At 40.5% G+C, this 20,974-nt stretch overlaps 1 protein-coding gene across 3 annotated transcripts in view; it reads left to right on the forward strand.

Annotated features, from left to right (window-relative positions):
• Positions 1–20,974, forward strand: part of FOCAD (focadhesin) — a 200,530-nt gene that overhangs the window by 16,749 nt on the left and 162,807 nt on the right. For 2 of the 3 annotated variants that reach the window (XM_048849366.2, XM_048849367.2), the window contains exons 4-5: positions 1,827–1,981; positions 8,573–8,677. In XM_048849366.2, the coding sequence (XP_048705323.2) occupies positions 1,827–1,981; positions 8,573–8,677 (260 nt within the window). Of the gene's footprint in view, positions 1–1,826; positions 1,982–6,550; positions 6,617–8,572; positions 8,678–20,974 lie in introns of those variants that run through there. The other variant, XM_048849368.2, reaches the window with a different exon arrangement.

Genomic DNA, 20,974 nt, shown 5'->3' on the forward strand with positions numbered 1-20,974 from the left:
AAGATATAATTTAAAAAGGTGGGGTTTTATGTGTTTTCCTTTAAGATATCAGGCATACTAAGTCTCGTTTTTTTGTTTTTTGTTTTGAAGTTCTTGAATGACTAAAATGTTTCAGAGTTTGTCTACACTGGCAATTAACAGTGCTGCAACTTTCTTGCTCGGGGTGTGAAAAAACACCCCCCTGAGCGCAGCAAGTTGCAGCACTGTAAAGCGCCAGTGTAAACAGTGCCCCAGCGTGAGTACTGTGTGCTTGGCACTTCTTAGGAATGTGTATATATAATTTATGGATTACACCAAGATGGGAGGAGTTACAAGCACTTTGGAGGACAGGATTAGAATTCAAAATGGAGAATTGGTCTGAAATCAACGAGATGAAATGCAATAAAGGACACGCAGGAACGAAAAATCAAATGCCCAACTACAAAACGGGGGATAGTTGTTTAGGCAGTAATACTGGTGAAAAGGATCTGGATCAGAAATTAAATATGAGTCAGCAATCTGATGCTGTTGTGAAAATGGCTAATATAATTCTGGGTTTATTAGCCAAGGTGTCATATGCAAGATATGGGAGGTAATTGTCCTGCTCTGCTTGGCACTGGTGAGGCCTCCTTTTATGAAAGATATGGACAAATTTGAGAGAGTCCAGAGGAGAGCAGCAGAAGTAACAAAAGGTTTAGAAAACCTGACCTATGAGGAAAGGTTGAAAAAACTGGGTATGTTTAATCCTGAGAAATGAAGACTGAGGGAGGACCTGGTAAGTCTTCAAATATGTTAAGGGCTATTACAGAGGATGGTGATTAGTTGTTCTCCAGGTCTGCTGAAGATAGGACGAGAAGCAGTGGATTTAATTTGCAGCAAGGGTTAAGTATTAGGAAAACTTTCTAACTATAAGGATAGTTCTAGTTACATATTCCGTGTTCTCATTGTAAAGGTTTCAGAGTGTTGATTTGTTAGAGTTTAAAAACATGTGTTATCCTTGTATCTCTGCTCACAAATCAAATAGTAAATCAACCAATTAACAGATGTGTAGCATGAAAATAACAAAGGGCCTGATTCATAACACAATGAAGTCAGTGGATTTTGGATCAAGCTTCCCTGTATTCACAACTCCAGGTTAAGAACACATTTTGCTTAAGGTTGAAAGAATTTTAAGTCACTTCAGTTCTACAGAGGGATTATTGCCTGTCTATAGCAAATTCAGGCATTTGGAAATGCAGCAATTCTTAAAGCAGTGGTCCCCAAACTTTTTCCATCATTTCCCCCCACTCCCTCCTTATCCATAATGGAACCTGTCCATGGCCCCCGCCTGGGAACCGAACTGAAACTTTTCATGGGAAAATATTGCTTCCAACAATAAATTTTGAACAGAGATTATTAATTTGAAATTTCTCATGGGAAAACAAACTGCATTGGTAGCAAAAAGTATCTCAGACTGTCAAAACTTTCAGATTTAGTAATCTAAGGTAGTAGTAATAACGTAGGTAAGGAAAATGTTTAAGACATTAACATGGCAATGTTGCTTTGAAGTTTGACGTTTTTGTGTGTTTTTTAACAGAAAGTAAGAGATTTTTATAAATGACCTGCTTTGGCAGCTTCATTGGATAACAGAGGTTTGGTTGGTTTTGTCTTGCCTTTGTGTTTACTAAATACAGAAATGCCCAAAGAAAGCAGAGAACCTGATCTTAGTTTCACCTACTCTCTACTTTAAGCTGCAGCTCTGGGAAAAGGATTTCAGGCAGGGTTTTGTCTAATAGAATACTTAGAGTGAACAGTATTTAACTTCTGTCAGCATCCTAAATGCTTGTTCCCCATGCTTTTTATTTCAGACTCCTGCTTTGAACTTGCTCTGGGAGAAGTGCTGCAGTGAGAATGTGGTTGTGCGGATGGCCTGCTGCGAAGGCCTGGTGGCCCTTGTTGCACAGGATTATGCAGAGTTCAGTTATGTTCTCAATACAGCTCTCAACCTGATTCCCTCTGCCAGGTAACATTCATTTACAGTATTTGGGGCCTTTTGTTTGTGAGTACTTTATGCACTTGAAGTAGTTGCACGGATTTATTGGGACTTCAGTGCATAAAGTTGAGCCCATAGTAAGACTCTGCAGGTTTGGAGCCTTGCTTATTGATGTAAAAAGACTGATGTTTTTTTAATCACCATCTAATTAAACATAGCACACGTACTTTCCCCTCCCATTTCAGCTTTTATTCAACTGAATTTCAAATATAGAGAATCCGCATGTCTTGTAGCATTTTAATAAACAGATTAATTAAAAGTAGGAAAAACAATTGCAAAGACGTGATTTCTTGATGTGGGAACTACAAACCAGGATGAGGTCAAGGTAGGGTAGAAAACAAGGAAAGGGATATCTGACAGGTTTTTTCTTAGAGATGTCTAATGCAGCAGTTCTGCAAACAATAACGCTCATATGTAATTTGACCCATGTGGGTAGTCCCATTTATTTCATGTATGAGAGTAATTTTGTGTATGTGAATAGTCCCACTGGAATGTTTAGGATCTTGTCTGAAAATATTGATGGGGATGCAGGAGAGCTGGTTTCTGGTCCCAGTGCTGCTGCAGATTCACTGTGCAACTAAGGGCAAATCAATTAACCTCATTGTGTTACTTCCTCTGTAAAATGGGAATAATAACACTTAACATCTCTCAAGGGTGTTCGGGGATAAATGTGTTGTGTAGTGCATAGATATTATACTGCTGAGCATCATAAAAAGCCTACACATAAAAACATGTGAATGTAGTCAAGTACATGAGTGTAATAATGTTTGAAGATGTATTTTGTTAGTCTTCTTACGAAGGAGACTAAAGTCGCATTGCCAAACTCAGTGAGATACTATTCTGTCTGCTGACTTATGGCAAGTGTTTGGTTTTTAGCACTAAACCTTTCTGCATAGAAAACACTAGTATATTTTCTTGCTCAGAGCTGCTAATTGATGCTACACCTGTGCTGTATTATGGGGTCATGGTAGTGACCCCATAGTCAAGGTTGCAGGAACTATGCCATTCAAAACATATTTGTAACCAACCCCTTCTAACTTTCACTAAATTAGGTCTAGGATGAAATTTCTTGTGCTTAACTTCAGCCAAAGGTGATTTTAAGTTCGTGTAAACTCAGCTGAACCATTTTTGAGTAATTCAGCTGATTTAAAAAAAATGCAGTTTTGTTTTTAAAAATTACATTTCAGTCATTCCCAGCAGATAATTCAAAATCAGATTACTCTGAAAACTTGCTACGAGGATGCCTGCTTTAGACCAGGTTTACAATATTTTGATTGGAATTCCCGGACAAAAGTATTGTAAATCTGTATTGCAGGAAACTGGCTAGTGTGTGCACATGTTGCCCTCTACAGGATAGAAGCAGAACAGTTCAGCTATGTGTCATAGCTAATAAGCCGTAGGTGTGCTTTTGGAGCATGAGGATCTCAGTCCTATCCCTGCTGCTGCTATGAAGTTTTCATTAGTTGTGGTTAGCAGGCTAGTGACAACTGTGAAATTCCTATATGGCTGTGAGTTTGCTACAGTAGTAATAATTTAAGGAGAATATAATTGTAATCAAATTTTGTACTTTAGAAAATGTGTGTAAACCAGGACATTCAAAGTCAAGGTTAACGTTAAAAACAAATGTGTGAGAAAGTTGAGTTAGGGTATTTCAAACGACTTTAACTGTGCTATCGTTTTCACACCACTCTGTTCACCCTGCCTGTGAAACAGATCCATGCCTGTGACTTGTATCTCAGATGATTGATATGTTAACCACTGGCTATGTTGGCAGTTTACCCATGAAACCCATATAATATATAAAAATCTAGTATATTTTTACATTTTCCCTCTGACTCCAAGAATTCAAACCACATCCACTATGATTTGCAAAACAGTATATGTTTTGCCGAACCACAAGGGGTATATGGGTTTAAAATGTTTTCAGCCACAGGGAGTAATGACTGAACCTAGCCTTTTCATCCTGGTTCATTTTAACATTAATCTCTTTTTGACCCTCCCAGGACCATGGCAAGCCGTTCCTTCATCCTGTTCCCTGCCAGTTTTTTATTCAGATTTGTTGTGGGGCTTGAGTGCACTGTGTCTTTAAAGGCATGTAAATACGAAGTTGACAGTCAGTGGCAGCACAGCAGAAAGGTCATTAAAACTGCTGGGCTCCTTCCACTTCTGTTTAAAGCAGGTGTGTGTTGTGACAGTGGAGAAGACTACGTTCTGCCCTCAGCAACTCTCTGCATCTTCTACAACAGTGGTTGTCAAACTTTTGCATTGGTGACCCCTTTCACACAGAAAACCTCTCAGTGCGACCCCCCTTATAATTTTTTTTTTTTTAATGTTTAACACTATTATAAATGTTGGAGACAAAGCGTGATTTGGGGGCATAAGCTGACAACTCGCGATCCCCCACATAATAACCTCGTGATCCCCTGAGGGGTAATGACCCCCAGTTCGAGAACCCCTGTTCTACAATGACCTTGGCGGGGAGTTTAGCATACCTGCTCATCTTTCTGCTGTGCTACCTATTTCATATGCCATGAAGGACAACCTGTATTCTGGGATGGCACTCCAGAGCTCACATGATTTAATATTTTGCATGTGACACCTAATCATTTCACATTCAAATTATCATCCTCGCTTCCCCATAAGTTTCCTCGTCAGTCAGTTTTAAAGCTCTGCTGATTTCCTCTGATCCTTTAAGACTACCTCCCTTACAGAATACTCCTATGGAATTTCATCTCATGGGGTTTTTTAACAGCACTTTTTACATAGAAATCTAAAACGGGCAGTTTTTTCTTTAGAAAACACTCTTGAGAGAGACTGATTAATGCTTCACAGAACAATCATTAGGAATTAGACCCTTTGATATTACATAGTACTATTTAGAAAAAGATAATATTTACTTCATGGACTGTTTTGAAGTATCTTTAACTTTCCTAAGAATATCACTCTTACAAGGAATATTTGTTATCGCAGGCTTCCATGCCCTGTTTCTCAGCATAAAGACAATGGCGCAGCTCCTTAACTGGTGCAAATTGTCATAGCTCCATTAACTTCAGTGGAGTTGCATTAATTTACACCATCTGAGGATCTGCCCCAATAATGGATGAAATTCGATGGCTTGTATAGTGCAGGAGGTCAGACTAGATGATCATAATGGTCCCTTCTGGCCTTAAAGTCTATGAATCTTTGCCATTATTGTTACATATTTTGGAAATTATTGTAAATAAACACTTGTTTGCAGAGGAAAAGTCTTTTAAATGATTTTTCTCACATTAGGATTAATGCAGACAGTGAGAACAGAACCTTCCTCCTTGCATAATTTAGTGAGGAGATCTTTTGGCTTAGTTCATCAGTTACATACACATCCTAACACACGTCCCTCCCCCAATTCCAGGTGGGTGCTAGGACTGGATATTGTTGATATTTTGTTATGAAGAGTGAGGCTTGCTGTTTTGTTTTGCTCAATCACTTCATAGTTACTCTTCTTTGATTGAATGGCATGCATTAGACACCAGAGGCTCGTTCACCTGCACATCTACCAATGTGATATATGCCATCATGTGCCAGCAATGCCCTTCTGCCATGTACATTGGCCAAACCGGACAGTCTCTACGCAAAAGAATAAATGGACACAAATCTGATATCAGGAATCCTAACATTCAGAAACCTGTAGGAGAACACTTCAACCTCTCTGGCCACTCAGTAAAAGATTTAAGGGTGGCAATTTTGCAATAGAAAAGCTTCAAAAACAGCTTCAAAAGCTTCCAATGAGAAACTGCTGAGCTTGAATTAATATGCAAACTAGATACTATTAACTTGGGTTTGAATAGAGACTGGGAGTGGCTGGGTCATTACACATATTGAATCTATTTCCCCATGTTAAGTATTGTCACACCTTATTGTCAACTGTCTAAATGGGCCATCTTGATTATCACTACAAAAGTTTTTTTTTCTCCTGCTGATAATAGCTCATCTTAATTAATTAGCCTCTTACAATTTGTATGGCAACTTCCTCGTTCTGTGTGTGTGTGTGTGTGTATATATATATATATATACACACACTTACTATATGTTCCATTCTATGCAGCTGATGAAGTGGGCTGTAGCCCACAAAAGCTTATGCTCTAATAAATTAGTTAGTCTCTGAGGTGCCACAAGTACTCCTGTTCTTTATGCGTTAGTAAGTTAACCATGCTGAATTTTCCCTAAGGCCAAACGTTCCAAAAATTGACCCTCCCTCCACCCCATATCTGCCAGCTAGTATACCAACTTCCAGAAGCCTACTGCAGTCATCTCTTTCTGTTGCCTGGCAACAGGATTGTGAATAAAGCTGTAACCTCTCCTACAGTAAGGTTTTCAATGTTTTGATGCTGAGGAGTCATGACAGCCTGTAATTTTAATGATTACAAACATCTTAGAACTGGACCATTTACTTTAAAAAAAAAAACAAAACCAAACCAAAATACCAAACCTAGCAACAGCAGTCTATCAATAATGAACTGCGCAACGTTTAATAGTACCTTTTGCAGGAGTGCAGAAGACACATCTGTGGGAAGAGATGGACTACTCCCTGTACTTTGCATCTTGGAGATCAGTGTAAATTCTTGGGTAAGGAATCCACTCTGGAGAGTCTGAAATTTTAGAACCTCATGCCAGTGACTCCCACCAATTGTTGTATAAACTTATGCTGAGCATTCATTTTGAAATGGTTGTCCGTGTTGATGAAAATAATAAAGATGTAGCAATCAAGTGATTTTGCATGTTTCTGATTTCTTCTTCGGAATGACATGGATTTAGGATTATTGCACTGTAGAGATGATGATAGTTTGTCCTTAATATAACTCCTTTTATTGATGAATCTCAAAGCCTTTGTATATATTAATCAAGCCCATAAATTCCCTGTAAGATAAGTTGTATTATCCCATCAGTGGAGGCTGATTATGTTTTGAGGTCTTGCCAACATGAGAAAGATGTACCGATTTAGTTAAATAGATAGCTATATATGTTCAATTTTCTTGTGTACGCAAGTCCTGTGGGTGTCAATGAAACTGATGTGCAAAGGTCCATTAAGAGCCAATTTACAGTAGCAAGTGTAGAGCATAATGTTCCTGGTACAAGTCACTTCATGTTACTGTACCTCAGTTTCCACATCTGTAAAATAAGAATAGTAGTGTTTACTTGCCTTCTTCAAGGCACCTTTGAGAGCTATGCATGAGCACTGTATAAATGTGATCAGAATCAAATGAGCTAAATCTGCCTGATGATTAGGTGCTTCTACTGGTTTGTATTTCACAGACTGGGAAATTGAGATACAGATTAAGTGACTTGCTTAGATATACTGCTCCCAGTGAAAAAAGGAGAAAGACCATCATAAAATGTGTGGCTGTTGGTTTTCTTTTCCTGCCCACCCCATTTGTTGTTTAAAGGAATTTCTCCCCATGTCTTAATGTCATTTTATTCCTTTTCTCTTTCTGTTAGGCTTTTCATTCATGTAATGAGTTGCTATCCCTTCTCTTTCTGCCAGTGGATATGTACTCATTTTGTAATAACTGAAATAAAGTTGGGTCAAACCCAATGCGAAGCTTTTAAGGTGTATTTAGAGCACCCTGAAGTGTTGCTTATTCATTTTTAAAAATAATGGCATCTTTTTCTCCTCTACTTTATTTTAACCAAGGACTTAAAATTCATGCTATTTACCTGAGGTGGAATCAGGTTGTTCCTAGTATGTTCTGGTTTTGGAAGCTCTGGAACAAAAAATTAATTACAAGGTATTAATTACAAAGAAGTAAACAAAACACTCAGGACTGCCCCTCTGCAGAACTCCGCCAATGGGCTATTGAAATCATGGTCTAGCAAAAATTTCTGATTGCCCAGCCAGTGTATTTGTTTTTCCTCTGTCTGGACTGCATTGGCTTCTGTTAGAGCCTCTCAAGAGGCTTTTGAAGATTATAGGGAATCCTATAAAACTTCCAGAAATCCTATTGCTGCTCGTAGGTTTTCATGAATAGTAAATGAGGTAAGGTGGGAAGAAGGAGATAAAGCAATTTCATGGAAGGGCCCCCTTACTGCTCCAGTCAAAAGTCAGAAGAGCAAACCCATTGTCCTGAGATTCTCTTTGTAGTTAATTTTCAGTGTGGGGGATTTAGATGCATGACACTTGATAATCAGAGTTGCATGGTAAAATCTGTGCATATTTACCTTTTTTATTCTTGCAGTCAGGAACCTGTGTTGGTTTTAATATGATAAAAATACTGCATTAGAGTAAATTAGTAATAGTAAATTAGTGCATTTGGAAGGGTTTTCATCTTCAAACTGCTTCACAGACATGGATTGATCTGTTATCTGTTATTGATCTCGATTATAGGTAGGTAATATCTCTATTTTGCTCATAGGTTAAGTGACTTGCCTTCGAGGCAGTAACTGTCAGCTCAGGGAGTAGAACTCAGGAGATCTGAGATCTCAGTTTTGTGCTTGGATAGCTAGATCATACTTCTCATGGAAGAGTCAATCAATCCACTGTCCTTTAGATGATGATAACGTTATATATTCATTGTGTTTCAACAGAAATGTACATGGTTTGGTAAAAATTATTGGGAAATTACTACAGATGCAGGCCATTACGGTGGGAAAAAGTGGAGATGAAGCTGTTCGGGATTTGTATGCAGTCAGGTGAGCTTCATGCGTGCGGAGTGTATGTGTTTTAATAATCATTGTTTTGAAATGACAAAAACTTGCACATATAAGTATTTACTAACCCTCTGATACAAAAAAAAACAGTCATTCTGCCACTGGGGCTAAAGGAGAATTTACATTAGCTAATGAGTAGTAGTCATCCTAAAAGCAAAGGTTTCAACCCTTGGTCAAAATGTTTCAATAACATCAGCCCCTTCCTTTAAATGGAGAAAGCAGAATAGAAGACTTGACTGAGCTTAATGGAAGAAATGCATAGTAATCCCTGAAAGAATAGGAGGTACTTAAAAGAGGAGACATTGGATGCCTGGGAGAGAATCCTAAAGAGATACTCATTTTATACTCACTAGTCCACAAAAGATATAGAGCTAGCATCTGTGTGCTGTAGTGCTGCCAGAACTGGGGATCTGTAGAGCCCCTGGAATATGGTCCCACAATAATAATAGTTGCATGCAGTTACTAGAGCCTTTACCAAGACTCAGCTTTTCTGATACATGCATAAAATGCTTGCTGCCATTAAGGTGTAATAATATGATTGACAAAAACTGGATTTTTTTTATGGTAACTATAGAGCTTTTGCCATTTGTTTAAATTCATATACAATGCTATTTATCAGGGTTATGTTATTTTGTTATATTTAATTTTGTAATAAGTGAATAATTGTTTTCCAGGCAACATAGTGCTCTCTTGGTGAGTTTTGCAACAATACTTTACATATATAGAGTCTTTCAGATTCCCAAAGCACTTTTAGTCTGCACCTTCCTCTTGACCAGAGGAAAATTTCCTTTCTTGCCAACATGTGACAGTGGTAGGATACGAAGTGAAGAATGCTGTGAAATAGTTGAAATTACCGGGAAATCTAGGTTGGCAGAACGTAACTGTCTGAAGTGGTGATGAATCAGGATCCCAGTGGTAATGCCCATGTAACATAGCTATGGGGTACAGAAGAGTCTTATGCCATTTTAAATGTTAGTCATCAGATGACACTGATTCACTTAGACCACATAGATTTTCATACCTGGACTGTAGTTTACCTGTGAGAGAGAGAGAATAATTTTGAGGGTCCTTCTTACTACAAGAAAGATGTTTACCCAGTCCATCCAGTTGTACCACTGGAAGTTAGATTAGAAAAAATGGTCAGTACAGCTAAGAAGGAAGTGGTTCTGGGTGAAGCAACCAGAAGAAGTGTTGGAATTGATACCTTCCTCTCTGATACCTGCCTTTTGTTACTCACGTTTGCAGTCTAGGGCAGTGGTCCTCAAAGCCGGTTCGCCGCTTGTTCAGGGAAAGCCCCTGGCGGGCCGGACCAGTTTGTTTACCTGCCGCTTCTGCAGGTTCGGCCGATCGCGGCTCCCACTGATTGCGGTTCGCCGCTCCAGGCCAATGGGGGCTGCGGGAAGGGCGGCCAGCGTGTCCCCTGGCCCGCACCGCTTCCCACAGCTCCCATTGGCCTGGAGCGGCGAATCGCGGCCAGTGGGAGCCGTGATCGGCTGAACCTGCGGACACGGCAGGTAAACAAACCAGTCCGGCCCGCCAGGGGCTTTCCCTGAACAAGCGGCGGACCGGTTTTGAGAACCACTGGTCTAGGGGACCTGTTGGTTCATCAGCTGTTCCAGATGGTCTAGATAGCAGCAATACTAGAGTGATTTTTGTTGTTGTTTTGCACTTTCATATAGCCAGAATATTGAAATGTTATCACAGTCATAACACAGTTGTCACTTATTGGTTGGCCTACTGCAGCATATTTTTGTCTGGGTCTGATGGCAAAGGCTAGAAGCTGCATATGACAGGTTCCCCCCAGGGTTCCACCCGGAACTGGAGTACCGCTGAGCCTGCCTGGCCCATCAGCCTGGGCTCCCTTTCCCACTGTGGTGCTGTGATAAGTTGCAAAGCTCTCCAGACTTGCTCTTTCACCAGCATACACATAGATAGGGACACACCCAGCTGCAGCTTCACACAGGTGCTGAGATCAGCTCTGAATGGGAAAGCTCAGCTAAGGCATCTCCCAGTTGCTAAGGCATGCTCCCCCCTCTGGAGTGTAAAACCAGAATTATACCATCTTGCACTGCACAAGGAATTGTACAGCGTAAGCTCATAAAATTCGCCCCCTCCCTCAATGTGGAGAGAGATATGCAACAGCTTTCTGCCCCAAGTTATAATTTCCACACACTGATTTTAGACAAAACAAAAGCAAATTTATTAAATACAAAAGGATAGATTTTAAGTGATTATAAGTGATGGCAAACAGATCAAAGCAGATTACCTTAGTAAATAAACAAAACCGCAAACTGAGCTCAACACACTAGATAGGTAGGATATGAATTAGCAAATTCTCACCCTGTGTGACAAACAGGCTGGCAGTTTCCTAAGGCACAAGCTGCCTTGGCTCTGCAGCTTGGGTTTTCCAGGTTTTCATACACAGGCTAGAAATCCCTCTAGCCTGGGACCATCACTTCCCACAGTTCAGTCCTTGCCCCTCAGGTGTTTCCAGGTGTGTTGTTGTAGGGAGAGTGAAGTCCCATCATGATGTCATTGTCCCCCTTTTATGTCTTTTTTCCACTTGCTAGAAAGCTCTTTTGCTGTGACCTGGGTCAAACAGTTCCCATTCTGTAGTGCTATCTCTGAGAGGTTTCTGTTGTACACATTTCCTGGGCTAATCCTTGTGCTTGTGTGCATTTCCTCGATAAGCCATTAACATTGTTTGGCGTTTTTACTGTTGTACCTGAAAGGCTGCTTGTGGGTGTTTTCAACCTCACAACATGTTTCAGTAACACATACATAGCCAAACTTCATAGCTTCACATACGATGATAGCACATACAATCCAATGAGATATTACTGTCTAGCAGATCAAGACAGTTAGAATGATACCTCACAAGGCATCCGTTGTACAAAACATATCCTAATTGACAGTGGTGAGTATTGGGGTCCGAGGGTATCACACTGCAGTTGATATATTAAATAACATCTCATCTCATCAGTAGGGCATATAAACAAGTTTATGGCTTCAGTGCTCAGCAGTCTTCAGTAGCTCCTAATATAATTCTGGAATTATTTCAAGGTCTTGGTGATGATATTTTAAAACCTTGAATATGCTAGAAGTGGAATATCTCTCAGCCCATCTCTCTCTCCATGACATGTCACAACAACTACAATCAACAGAGATGGTGAAGCTGAGACTGATCATCTTAGGGGAAACTCCAGTTAACCTGGGACTGGGCATTTTTGATGGAAGCTCCTAGGTCATGGAATCACTTACCACTGGAGATCTGTGACCAAGTCTTGCTGCTTTTAGAATACAGTGCCAAGCCTTCTTTGCGCAGGACTTCCCTTAGTAGTAAAACTGAACTGTGGCTGGCCAGGCATTGGGCTCTTTGAAGTCTATCATCAAACTGATCCCACCTAGGAAAACAGATATCAAGAACGCAGTGTGGGGAGCGTTTTGGTCCTAATTTGTGTGTGTGAATACACTGAAACTTTATTATGCACCTGGATACTATGGTGAGATCCCCTTTAGTGATGATTAGCTGAATAGAAACTAGATGGCCTTTCTCTCACTTGTGACCCTAAACCGCTGGACACAGCTTTGTTTTTTCTATCAAATTATGTTTCCTTTCTATCTCCTTCTCTTGATAAATTGGGTGGCACATAAAAATAGTCCATATGTCCCCAAAATTACTACACAGAGGTATCTGCAATGCTGTAATATTAGCACAGGGAAATGCTTTAAGATTTCAGCTAGCTCTATAGTAACACTGAGTAAATGTTGACTTGCTAGTGGCCACCACTATATCTGCTTTCCCAGACATGGATCTTGGTTTTGTAAAATCCCATAATACTATGGAAACTCCTTTTTATGACCAAGAAAGAAAGCTGTTGACATAGTAGTTTTCATCAGGAGAGAGCTATATAGGGATAGATGTGGCTGAACTTTGGAAAATTAATTAGCAGCTTAGCAGTAGTTAGGATTTTTGTATGCAGATGGAGAACACTTAATTCCCAGTTTCTTTGTCCCTAGCCAGCTATAGTGGTGTTGTCCAGCTCTGAAACCTCTTTGGCTAAAATTATGATGATGTACATTTGTGTGAGATGGGATGGTTAGAACTGCTACAAGAATGTAGAGCCTCCCTCTCCTCAGGGGAGAGAAGGACTTCCAAAGAATTATAGGTGCTGACAGAGTGTGGAAGGTGATGTTTAACAGTAATTTTAAAGCTGTTTAAACTAATTAAGAACTGAAACTAGGCATCATGACAAATCAAGTCTTGTAGACTCAGCCAGTGTATTGCAGCAGGCTTTTGTTGCTGCTGGTTAATTTCTTGAAGAGGTAGATTCAAATGGAAAAAAATGGATCTAAATTTTGAATACATAGGAGTTCAGTGTGTTGAGATTCTGGGTTTTGGCTTAAAGCCCTTCTGTACATGAGGAACAAACGCTTTTTAAAAAAAATTCAAAGACTTGTCAGGTTACATTTTTAGTTGCACAATTTTATCAACTCCTATACTATATTTCCAGCTTGTAACTACTGTGTTGCACTTGAGGTTAATGTGAAACTGTCACAAGACTTTCTTTCCTAAAGAAAAGTGAGAGTGTATCCAATAACTCCTGGTGGGTAACCTTATTTTAACAATATTCATGTAGTGCGCTGTCAGGTATGCAAAAATCATTGGAGGATTGATGAAGCACCAAAATGTGAAATAAACAATTATTGTCATCTTTTCTGGCATCTTTTAAAAATTATAGTACAGGTTAAATAAACTTTAGGGCTTAGTGATATTTTCTATTGACTAAAACCAACTTATTATGGCCTATCTATTGTGGTAACATCACACAATGAAGAATTCTTAGAAGGAAATTGAAGATCCTGATGTCTTGCAATTGTTTTTGTTTTTTGTTTCTTTAACGTTTGACACTCTCACCAATTATTTCTTTGTCTCCAATTTTGTCGTCTTTTGAGGAAAATTATTAGGGAGGTTGTGGCAATGTAGCTATGGCTCTATTAATTTCCTATAGTCTAGTCTACTGCTATAAACTAATCAGCCTGTTTCTCCTGAAACAGATGAAAGAAAAATGAATGAGATTTTTCTGTTTTTAAATCATAGAATCCTAGACATGTAGGGTTGGAAGGGACCTCAAGAAATCATCTAGTCCCCCTTCTCCCCTAACCTGCCCTGTGCTGAGGCAGGATTAGGTATGCTGCACTGTCCTTAACATCCGTATTCTGACAGATGCATAAAAGCTGTTCATTTGATCTCCATGATAAAATGTAAGTACTTAAATTTTTATACCCTACCCTTCCCTCCGGTATTGGAGTTAGGAGTTCCTTGACCCTTTTCAGTATGGTTTTAAACATGATTATGTAGACTTCACTAGTCTCTTTGGTCAATGAAGTCCTTCTGATGATGGATAAAGACCAAAGCAAAGATTTTTTTTTTAAAGGTGCTTAAAGTTCATAGTCCATATTTAAAATGCTTAAGTATGTGTTTTGACTTTAAAATCAGTTGGCGCTTCAGGATGCTCAGCACTGTTCAACAGTTCATAAATTGGAATCGGCTTTGGCACTTTAGTTGGATGTCCTAGATTGGCATGTCCATGGTCTGGGATCAGGCATTCCCCGTGGAGGGCCTTCAATTCTGAAACAGAGCCTGGTTTTGATGACTTTCAGGTCATATTGTAAAACCTATATGTTAACTCAGGCCTGAATGGATGAATTTTAGTGGCAGGTGAGGATTTTTTGGGGCAGCGTTGTAGACGTTGTCAATGTGGATCAGTGGTCTCCAACCTTTTTACCCCCAAGATCACTTTTTGAATTTAAGGGCAACCCAGGATCTACCCCGCTCCTTCCATGAGACCCCGCCCCGCTCACTCCATCCCCCCGCCTCTGTCGCTTACTCTCCCCCCCTCACTCACTTTCACCGTGCTGGGGCAGGAGGTTGGGGTTTGGGAGGGGTTGCGGGCTCTGGTCTGTGTCAGAGGGTTGTGGTGCAGGAGGGGGTGAGGCAAGTAGACTCTGGGAGGGAGATTGGGTGCAGGAGGGGACTCTGGGCGGGGGTGGAGTGTTAGGGTGCAGGAGGGGGGTATGGGGTGCTGGCTCTGAGATGGTCAGGGCTGGGGCAGGAGGTATGGAGTGAAGGAAGGGGTATGGGATGCCGGCTCCAGGACGGGGGTTGGAGTGAGGGCTTCCGCCAGGCGGCACTTACCTTGGGCAGCTCCCAGTTGGTGGTGCAGTGGCGCTAAGGCAGGCTCCCTGCCTGCCCCAGCCCCATGCTGCTCCCGGAAGGGGCCAAAGTCTCCCTGTGGCCCCTCGCACTGCCCCCGGAGCTCCCATTGGCCACAGTTCCCCGTTCCCAGCCAATGGGAGCTGCGGGGGAGGTGCTTGCAGAGAGGAGCAGCGCACGGAGACCGCTACTCCTCCCACGGGGCATGCTGGCTGCTTCTGGTTATGGTGTGGGGCTGGGGCAGGCCCTGCTGCACCACCAGAGATTGCGATTGACTTGGAGAGTCTCCAGGGTCGACCAGTCGATCATGATTGACTAGTTGGTGACCACTGATTTAGATAGAAATACATCTTTCCCATGTATCTAATGACTGATTACATCCCTATTTGTGAATGTTTCACTGTAAGTGCAAATGTACATCAGAATCTAAGATATATATTCTTTGGAATAGCTTACAACAAAATTTAAGTGTTTCATGTTTTTGTTATGGAAATGAACAATTTGTATTTCTGTATTGGTAACCTGTATGATAAAGCTAGGATATATAAATGCATGAAGGGTGTATTTAAGAGTAATTTTATTATTCTTGGGATTGAGAGAACACCTGTGGTGATAACACATTTTGAAAGTTTATCAAGCTTTATATATTGTGCATCTCATATTGCAGCCAGATGGCTCACTGGCCCGAGTTTATATAGCTTATCTTGGATGGATGTATACAGTCTAGTTTTCTGACCACTAAATAAACTTGAATAAATAAATAAACACAAATAAAATAATTTTTTTCATTGTGGGTTTATTCTGTTTGATTTATATTTCACCAGATCGCTGCTAAACCTTATGAGACTGGGGAAAGTGCAGTAATAGTAAGGGTGTTCAATATTAAAGGGTGTTCAATATAAAAAGAATATTTTAAAATTAAGTGGAACAGAATTTCAGCAGCAAAGTCAACAGAATAGAGGAAAGAAATTGGCTATAAAATTTTGAGATCAATGTCACTTTTGCAAGTCGTCTTAAAAAGCCTGGGGTGGAAACAATGAAAGAGCTTATTTATCGTTGTATGTGTCAGTACTTTCTGATACTTTTTTTCCTCCTTAGCCTCCTTAATTTCTTTTCAGTGAATGATTTGACTCTTCTGTATTTTCCATAACTATTCACCATTTTTGTTTTTATTGTGTTAAAATGTTGAAAAGCTGTTCCCCCCCATCCCTTCCAATCAGCAGTCTGAAATAAAAATTCAGAACAGGTAGAAAAAAGCTTTTAAAATGCATATTTGATGTAGTAAAGTGCTGTGCTTTGTTTCTGAAAGAGTCAGAATCACAGCTGCATACATGTCAATTCATGGTGAATGCAACATTGTTTCCTCGAACAGAAAAAGCAATCTGTCCGTCACTGAATTTATGACGTAAATTGAATTGTAGATCTCCTATGTTCAAAGATGTAACAAAAGGGTTGAGGTGACCTAAAGGTTACAAATAACTTTTGATTTCATTGTTGCCTACCATAAGACTAATCTTTGATTGTCTTTAGATGGATGTATTTACACTTGGATAGTTGGAGCTGGTTGCATGTCTTGCCTTATCCTAGGTTCCTCCCAATAGGATCAAGAACATTGCATTTTCATTTTTTCAGTTAAAGTGCAGATGTTACAGCACTTTGCTAGCAAAGCTGAATTTAAGATTGAAAAGAGATTTCCACCCGCAACCGGTCTTTTCTACTATTTATAACTTTTCCAAGTTGAATTATTTGGGGCTGAATCTTTTCATGTTTCATTTTAAAATCACTCTGATTGACCACAATATTTTATTCTGTTTTTAATTTGATGAAATTTGGTCCAGATGTCTGACCTTTAAGAGCCCACAGAATCAGAATCCTTCTAAATTTAAAATGTTTTCTGTGTTCTGACTTGAAACCAGCTTAACTTTATAACCTGATTCCTGGCATACCATTAGTCCTTGAGGGCCCCATTGGCTTCAGTATAGAAACAAGACCTGGTAGAAGCAAGATCAGGAACTTAACGAAGACTAATTATTTTACCTAATTAGAAGAAAATGTATTTAAAATATAATTGAATATGCAGCTGCCTTAGGCCAGAATGTACACAGCCCTGCTTTTTCAGAGGCTCCACATCATGTAAATCATATACCTAATCTGACAGTGAGAGAGTCATCTCATATTCCCGGGTTTGTGATCCTGTCTGATTAATGCCAGCATAGGGAATTAATTTCTAACTCGCCTTTCACACTACCCTTTGGAAACTTGCATTTCAGCACTGTATGTTGCCCTCCCAGTCCATCTAAGGAAGTCACTGGGACCAAAGAACTTCACTAAAAGGGGGTGCAGGAAGGAAGGAGTTAGACAGGGTGGGTGTATTGTGGGTCTGCACAGGGATGTGTGTGTATGGGAAACAGTTACAGGCAAGGAAGGGAGAGGGTGGAGTTATGCCCTTTACTTCTGTTAGGTCCCTAAAAATCTGGGGCCAAACCTGGGCAAGGCATGTACCATTGGTCATTTTTCATTACATCCATATCAATAGGAATTCTCTGAACATCCTACAAATATCCCATCACATCAGCCAGCTTGACATTTGAACAGCTGTCATTTTTGATAGTGAAGAAACTTTGTTTTCCCCACTGTTCTGTATATTCATGAGAATTGCTTTCGATGGCATAGTAGGGAAACCTATTTTGTTCAGTTGACTTGAGATTTACAAGGCTAGTACGAGGGTTTTTTCCTTCTGGTATCTGTATGCATGACAGTTAATGTCCTGGAAGTTGGTTGCTTTACAGCCATGGATGTAGAAAGATCCTGAGGAAACCTATACAAAACCTACAGTAGAGAAATGGAAATGTCACTCGTGGTGAACACTGATTACTACCCCTGTCCAGCCATTATGCAACTTGATAATAAAACTTTACATTTACCTAATGCCTCCATCTGAGGAACAAAACATGCTCAGTCATTACAAACGTTAATTAATCTAGCATCCTGCTAAGTGGATATTACTTCTGTTTTATTGATGAAGAAACTGAGGCACATAGAATCATAGAATATCACGGTTGGAAGGGACCTCAGGAGTCATCTAGTCCAACCTCCTGCTCAAAGCAGGACCAATCCCCAACTAAATCATCCCAGCCAGGGCTTTGTCAAGCCTGACCTTAAAAACCTCAAAGGAGGGAGATTCCACCACCTCCCTTGGTAATGCATTCCAGTGCTTCACCACCCTCCTAGTGAAAAAGTTTTTCCTAATATCCAACCTAAACCTCCCCCACTGCAACTTGAGACCATTACTCCTCATTCTGTCATCTGGTACCACTGAGAACAGTCTAGATCCATCCTCTTTGGAACCCCCTTTCAGGTTGAAAGCAGCTGTCAAATCCCCCCTCATTCTTCTCTTTCGCAGACTAAACAATTCCAGTTCCCTCAGCCTCTCCTCCTAAATCATGTGTTCCAGGCCAGTAATCATTTTTGTTGCCCTCCGCTGGACGCTTTCCAGTTTTTCCACATCCTTCTTGTAGTGTGGCGCCCAAAACTGGACACACTACTCCAGATGAGGCCTCACCAGTGTCCAATAGAGGGGAACGATCACGTCCCTTGATCTGCTGGCAATGCCCTTATTTATACAGCCCAAAATGCCGTTTGCCTTCTTGGCAACAGGGGCACACTGTTGACTCGTATCCAGTTTCTTGTCCACTGTAACCCCTAGGTCCTTTTCTGCCGAACTGCTGCTGAGCCATTCGGTCCCTAGTCTGTAGCGGTGCATGGGATTCTTCCGTCCTAAGTGCAGGACTCTGCACTTGTCCTTGTTGAACTTCATCAGATTTCTTTTGGCCCAATCCTCTAATTTGTCTAGGTCCCTCTGTATCCTATCCCTACCCTCCAGCGTATCTACCACTCCTCCCAGTTTAGTGTCATCTGCAAACTAGCTGAGGGTGCAATCCACGCCATCCTCCAGATCATTAATGAAGATACTGAACAAAACCGGCCCCAGGACCGAGCCTTGGGGCACTCCACTTGATACCGACTGCCAACTAGACATGGAGCCATTGATCACTACCTGTTGAGCCTGACGATCTAGCCAGCTGTCTATTCACCTTATAGTCCATTCATCCAGCCGATACTACTTTAACTTGCTGGCAAGAATACTGTGGGAGATCGTATGAAAAGCTTTGCTAAAGTCAAGGAATAACATGTCCACTGTTTTCCCCTCATCCACAGAGCCAGTTATCTCATCATAGAAGGCAATTAGATTAGTCAGGCATGACTTGCCCTTGGTGAATCCATGCTGACTGTTCTTGATCACTTTCTTCTCCTCTAAGTGCTTCAGAATTGATTCCTTGAGGACCTGCTCCCTGATTTTTCCAGGGACTGAGGTGAGGCTGACTGACCTGTAGTTCCCAGGATCCTCCTTCTTCCCTTTTTTAAAGATGAGCACTACATTAGCCTTTTTCCAGTCGTCCGGGACCTCCCCCAAGAGACTTAGTGACTTGGCCATGACATAGACTTTCTCTGTGACATTGATCTCCTGATGCAGATCTCCTGACTTTTGGTCCCACATGCTTTCTATCTGCTCGTTACATTTCATTTGTCCTCCAATTACAAAACTGACAGTAAATCAAACCAAAATAAGTAGTGGATGGATAAGTACATTCTAAGATGAATTAGGGATGCAAGGGTAGCAGCTTTATTTCAAAGTTGTATTGGGTGTTGCAGTTAAAGCAGGACTAAAATCCCTCTGTTTTAGTTGTTGAGTTTCTCCTCCAAATATAACACACCAACTGTCATAGTTTGCTGGCTGTAAGTCTTAGTTTGCCTAACACACAATAGCAATAGAACCTTTGATGTTCTTGGTTTGCTGTTCTGTACGCAGTCCAATTCTAGGATTACTGTACTGTTGAGTAAGATGAGACTCTTGAGACCAGATGGTGGAATTGTCATGGTCTTTTTAACATGAACTTCCTTGCTCCAAAGAGACTTGTCACTGTTGATTATTTCTTGAGCCCACTCTGTTTTTACAGCTGAACTCAGGGCAATAGAACAAGAAAGGAGCCTGGCATGCAAGGTGTACAGGATCTGTTGCTCTCTGTAAGACATGTTTTCTAATCCTTTGCTCATTCTTGTGGCTCTTCTCTGACCCCAATCCAATTTTTCAACATCCTTCTTGGATTGAGGAGAGCTGAATGCAGTAGTCCAGTAGTGGTTGTACCTGTGCCACATACTGTATATTTCAGAGTTAAGTGGTACTTAGATAAAGTTTCTGATTATAAAGATATAATGGCAGTAAGTTACTATCTGCAATTCTAAATTTTTCCAGAGAAGTCCATCATATTTGTTTAAAGAGGAAAATTGTCTTCATGTCCAAATGCAATGGAGGGTATTGCAGCCTCCTTACACCTTTTTTAACATGTACTCCCAGGCTTAGCAGCCTGGTTCTATCTATCTGCAGAAGCAAGCAAGCACTAACTTTTTGGGGGCACCCTAAAGAACGTTAACAAAATGCAAGTAATTTATGATGATGATAAAATTATTAATCTGACATTTATACAGCTGCATCACAAACACTCTTATATAGCAAATAGTGCTCACAAGTCAGATCAGGATCCATTTTCTTGGCAAGAAACAATACACTGGAACTTGCTTTCACTTTAGATGCCACAGAATTTTTATTAAGAGTAGGATATTGCAGATCTTAAAAACCCTGCAGTTATGCAGTATGAGCTGAACTCCAAGCCTGCAGAGTTCAGGGAGTCGTGTTCCACTGTAACCTCTTACTAGAGTAGAGACAATAATATTTGCAATTTTCTTGGCTGTTAGCTTTCCTCTGACAAACTCCTAAAGAAACAAGGAGCATTAGGTATGAAAGATCATTCTGCAGTCAGCTTATGTAACCCATCAGCCATTTCATTTGGATAATGGTGACATTTATTACTCTTTAAGTAAACTGAAATCCAGTCAGTTACCCAGTATTCTAATAAGGTCAGAGAGAATGAAGTACCATAATATGGAGCACCTCCTTTTGTTTTAAGAAAATGTATCTTTTAGTTTATTTTTCAGAAATGTGT

This window comes from Caretta caretta, chromosome 5 (genome assembly GCF_965140235.1).
Source record: "Caretta caretta isolate rCarCar2 chromosome 5, rCarCar1.hap1, whole genome shotgun sequence".
NCBI lineage: Eukaryota > Metazoa > Chordata > Testudines > Cheloniidae > Caretta > Caretta caretta.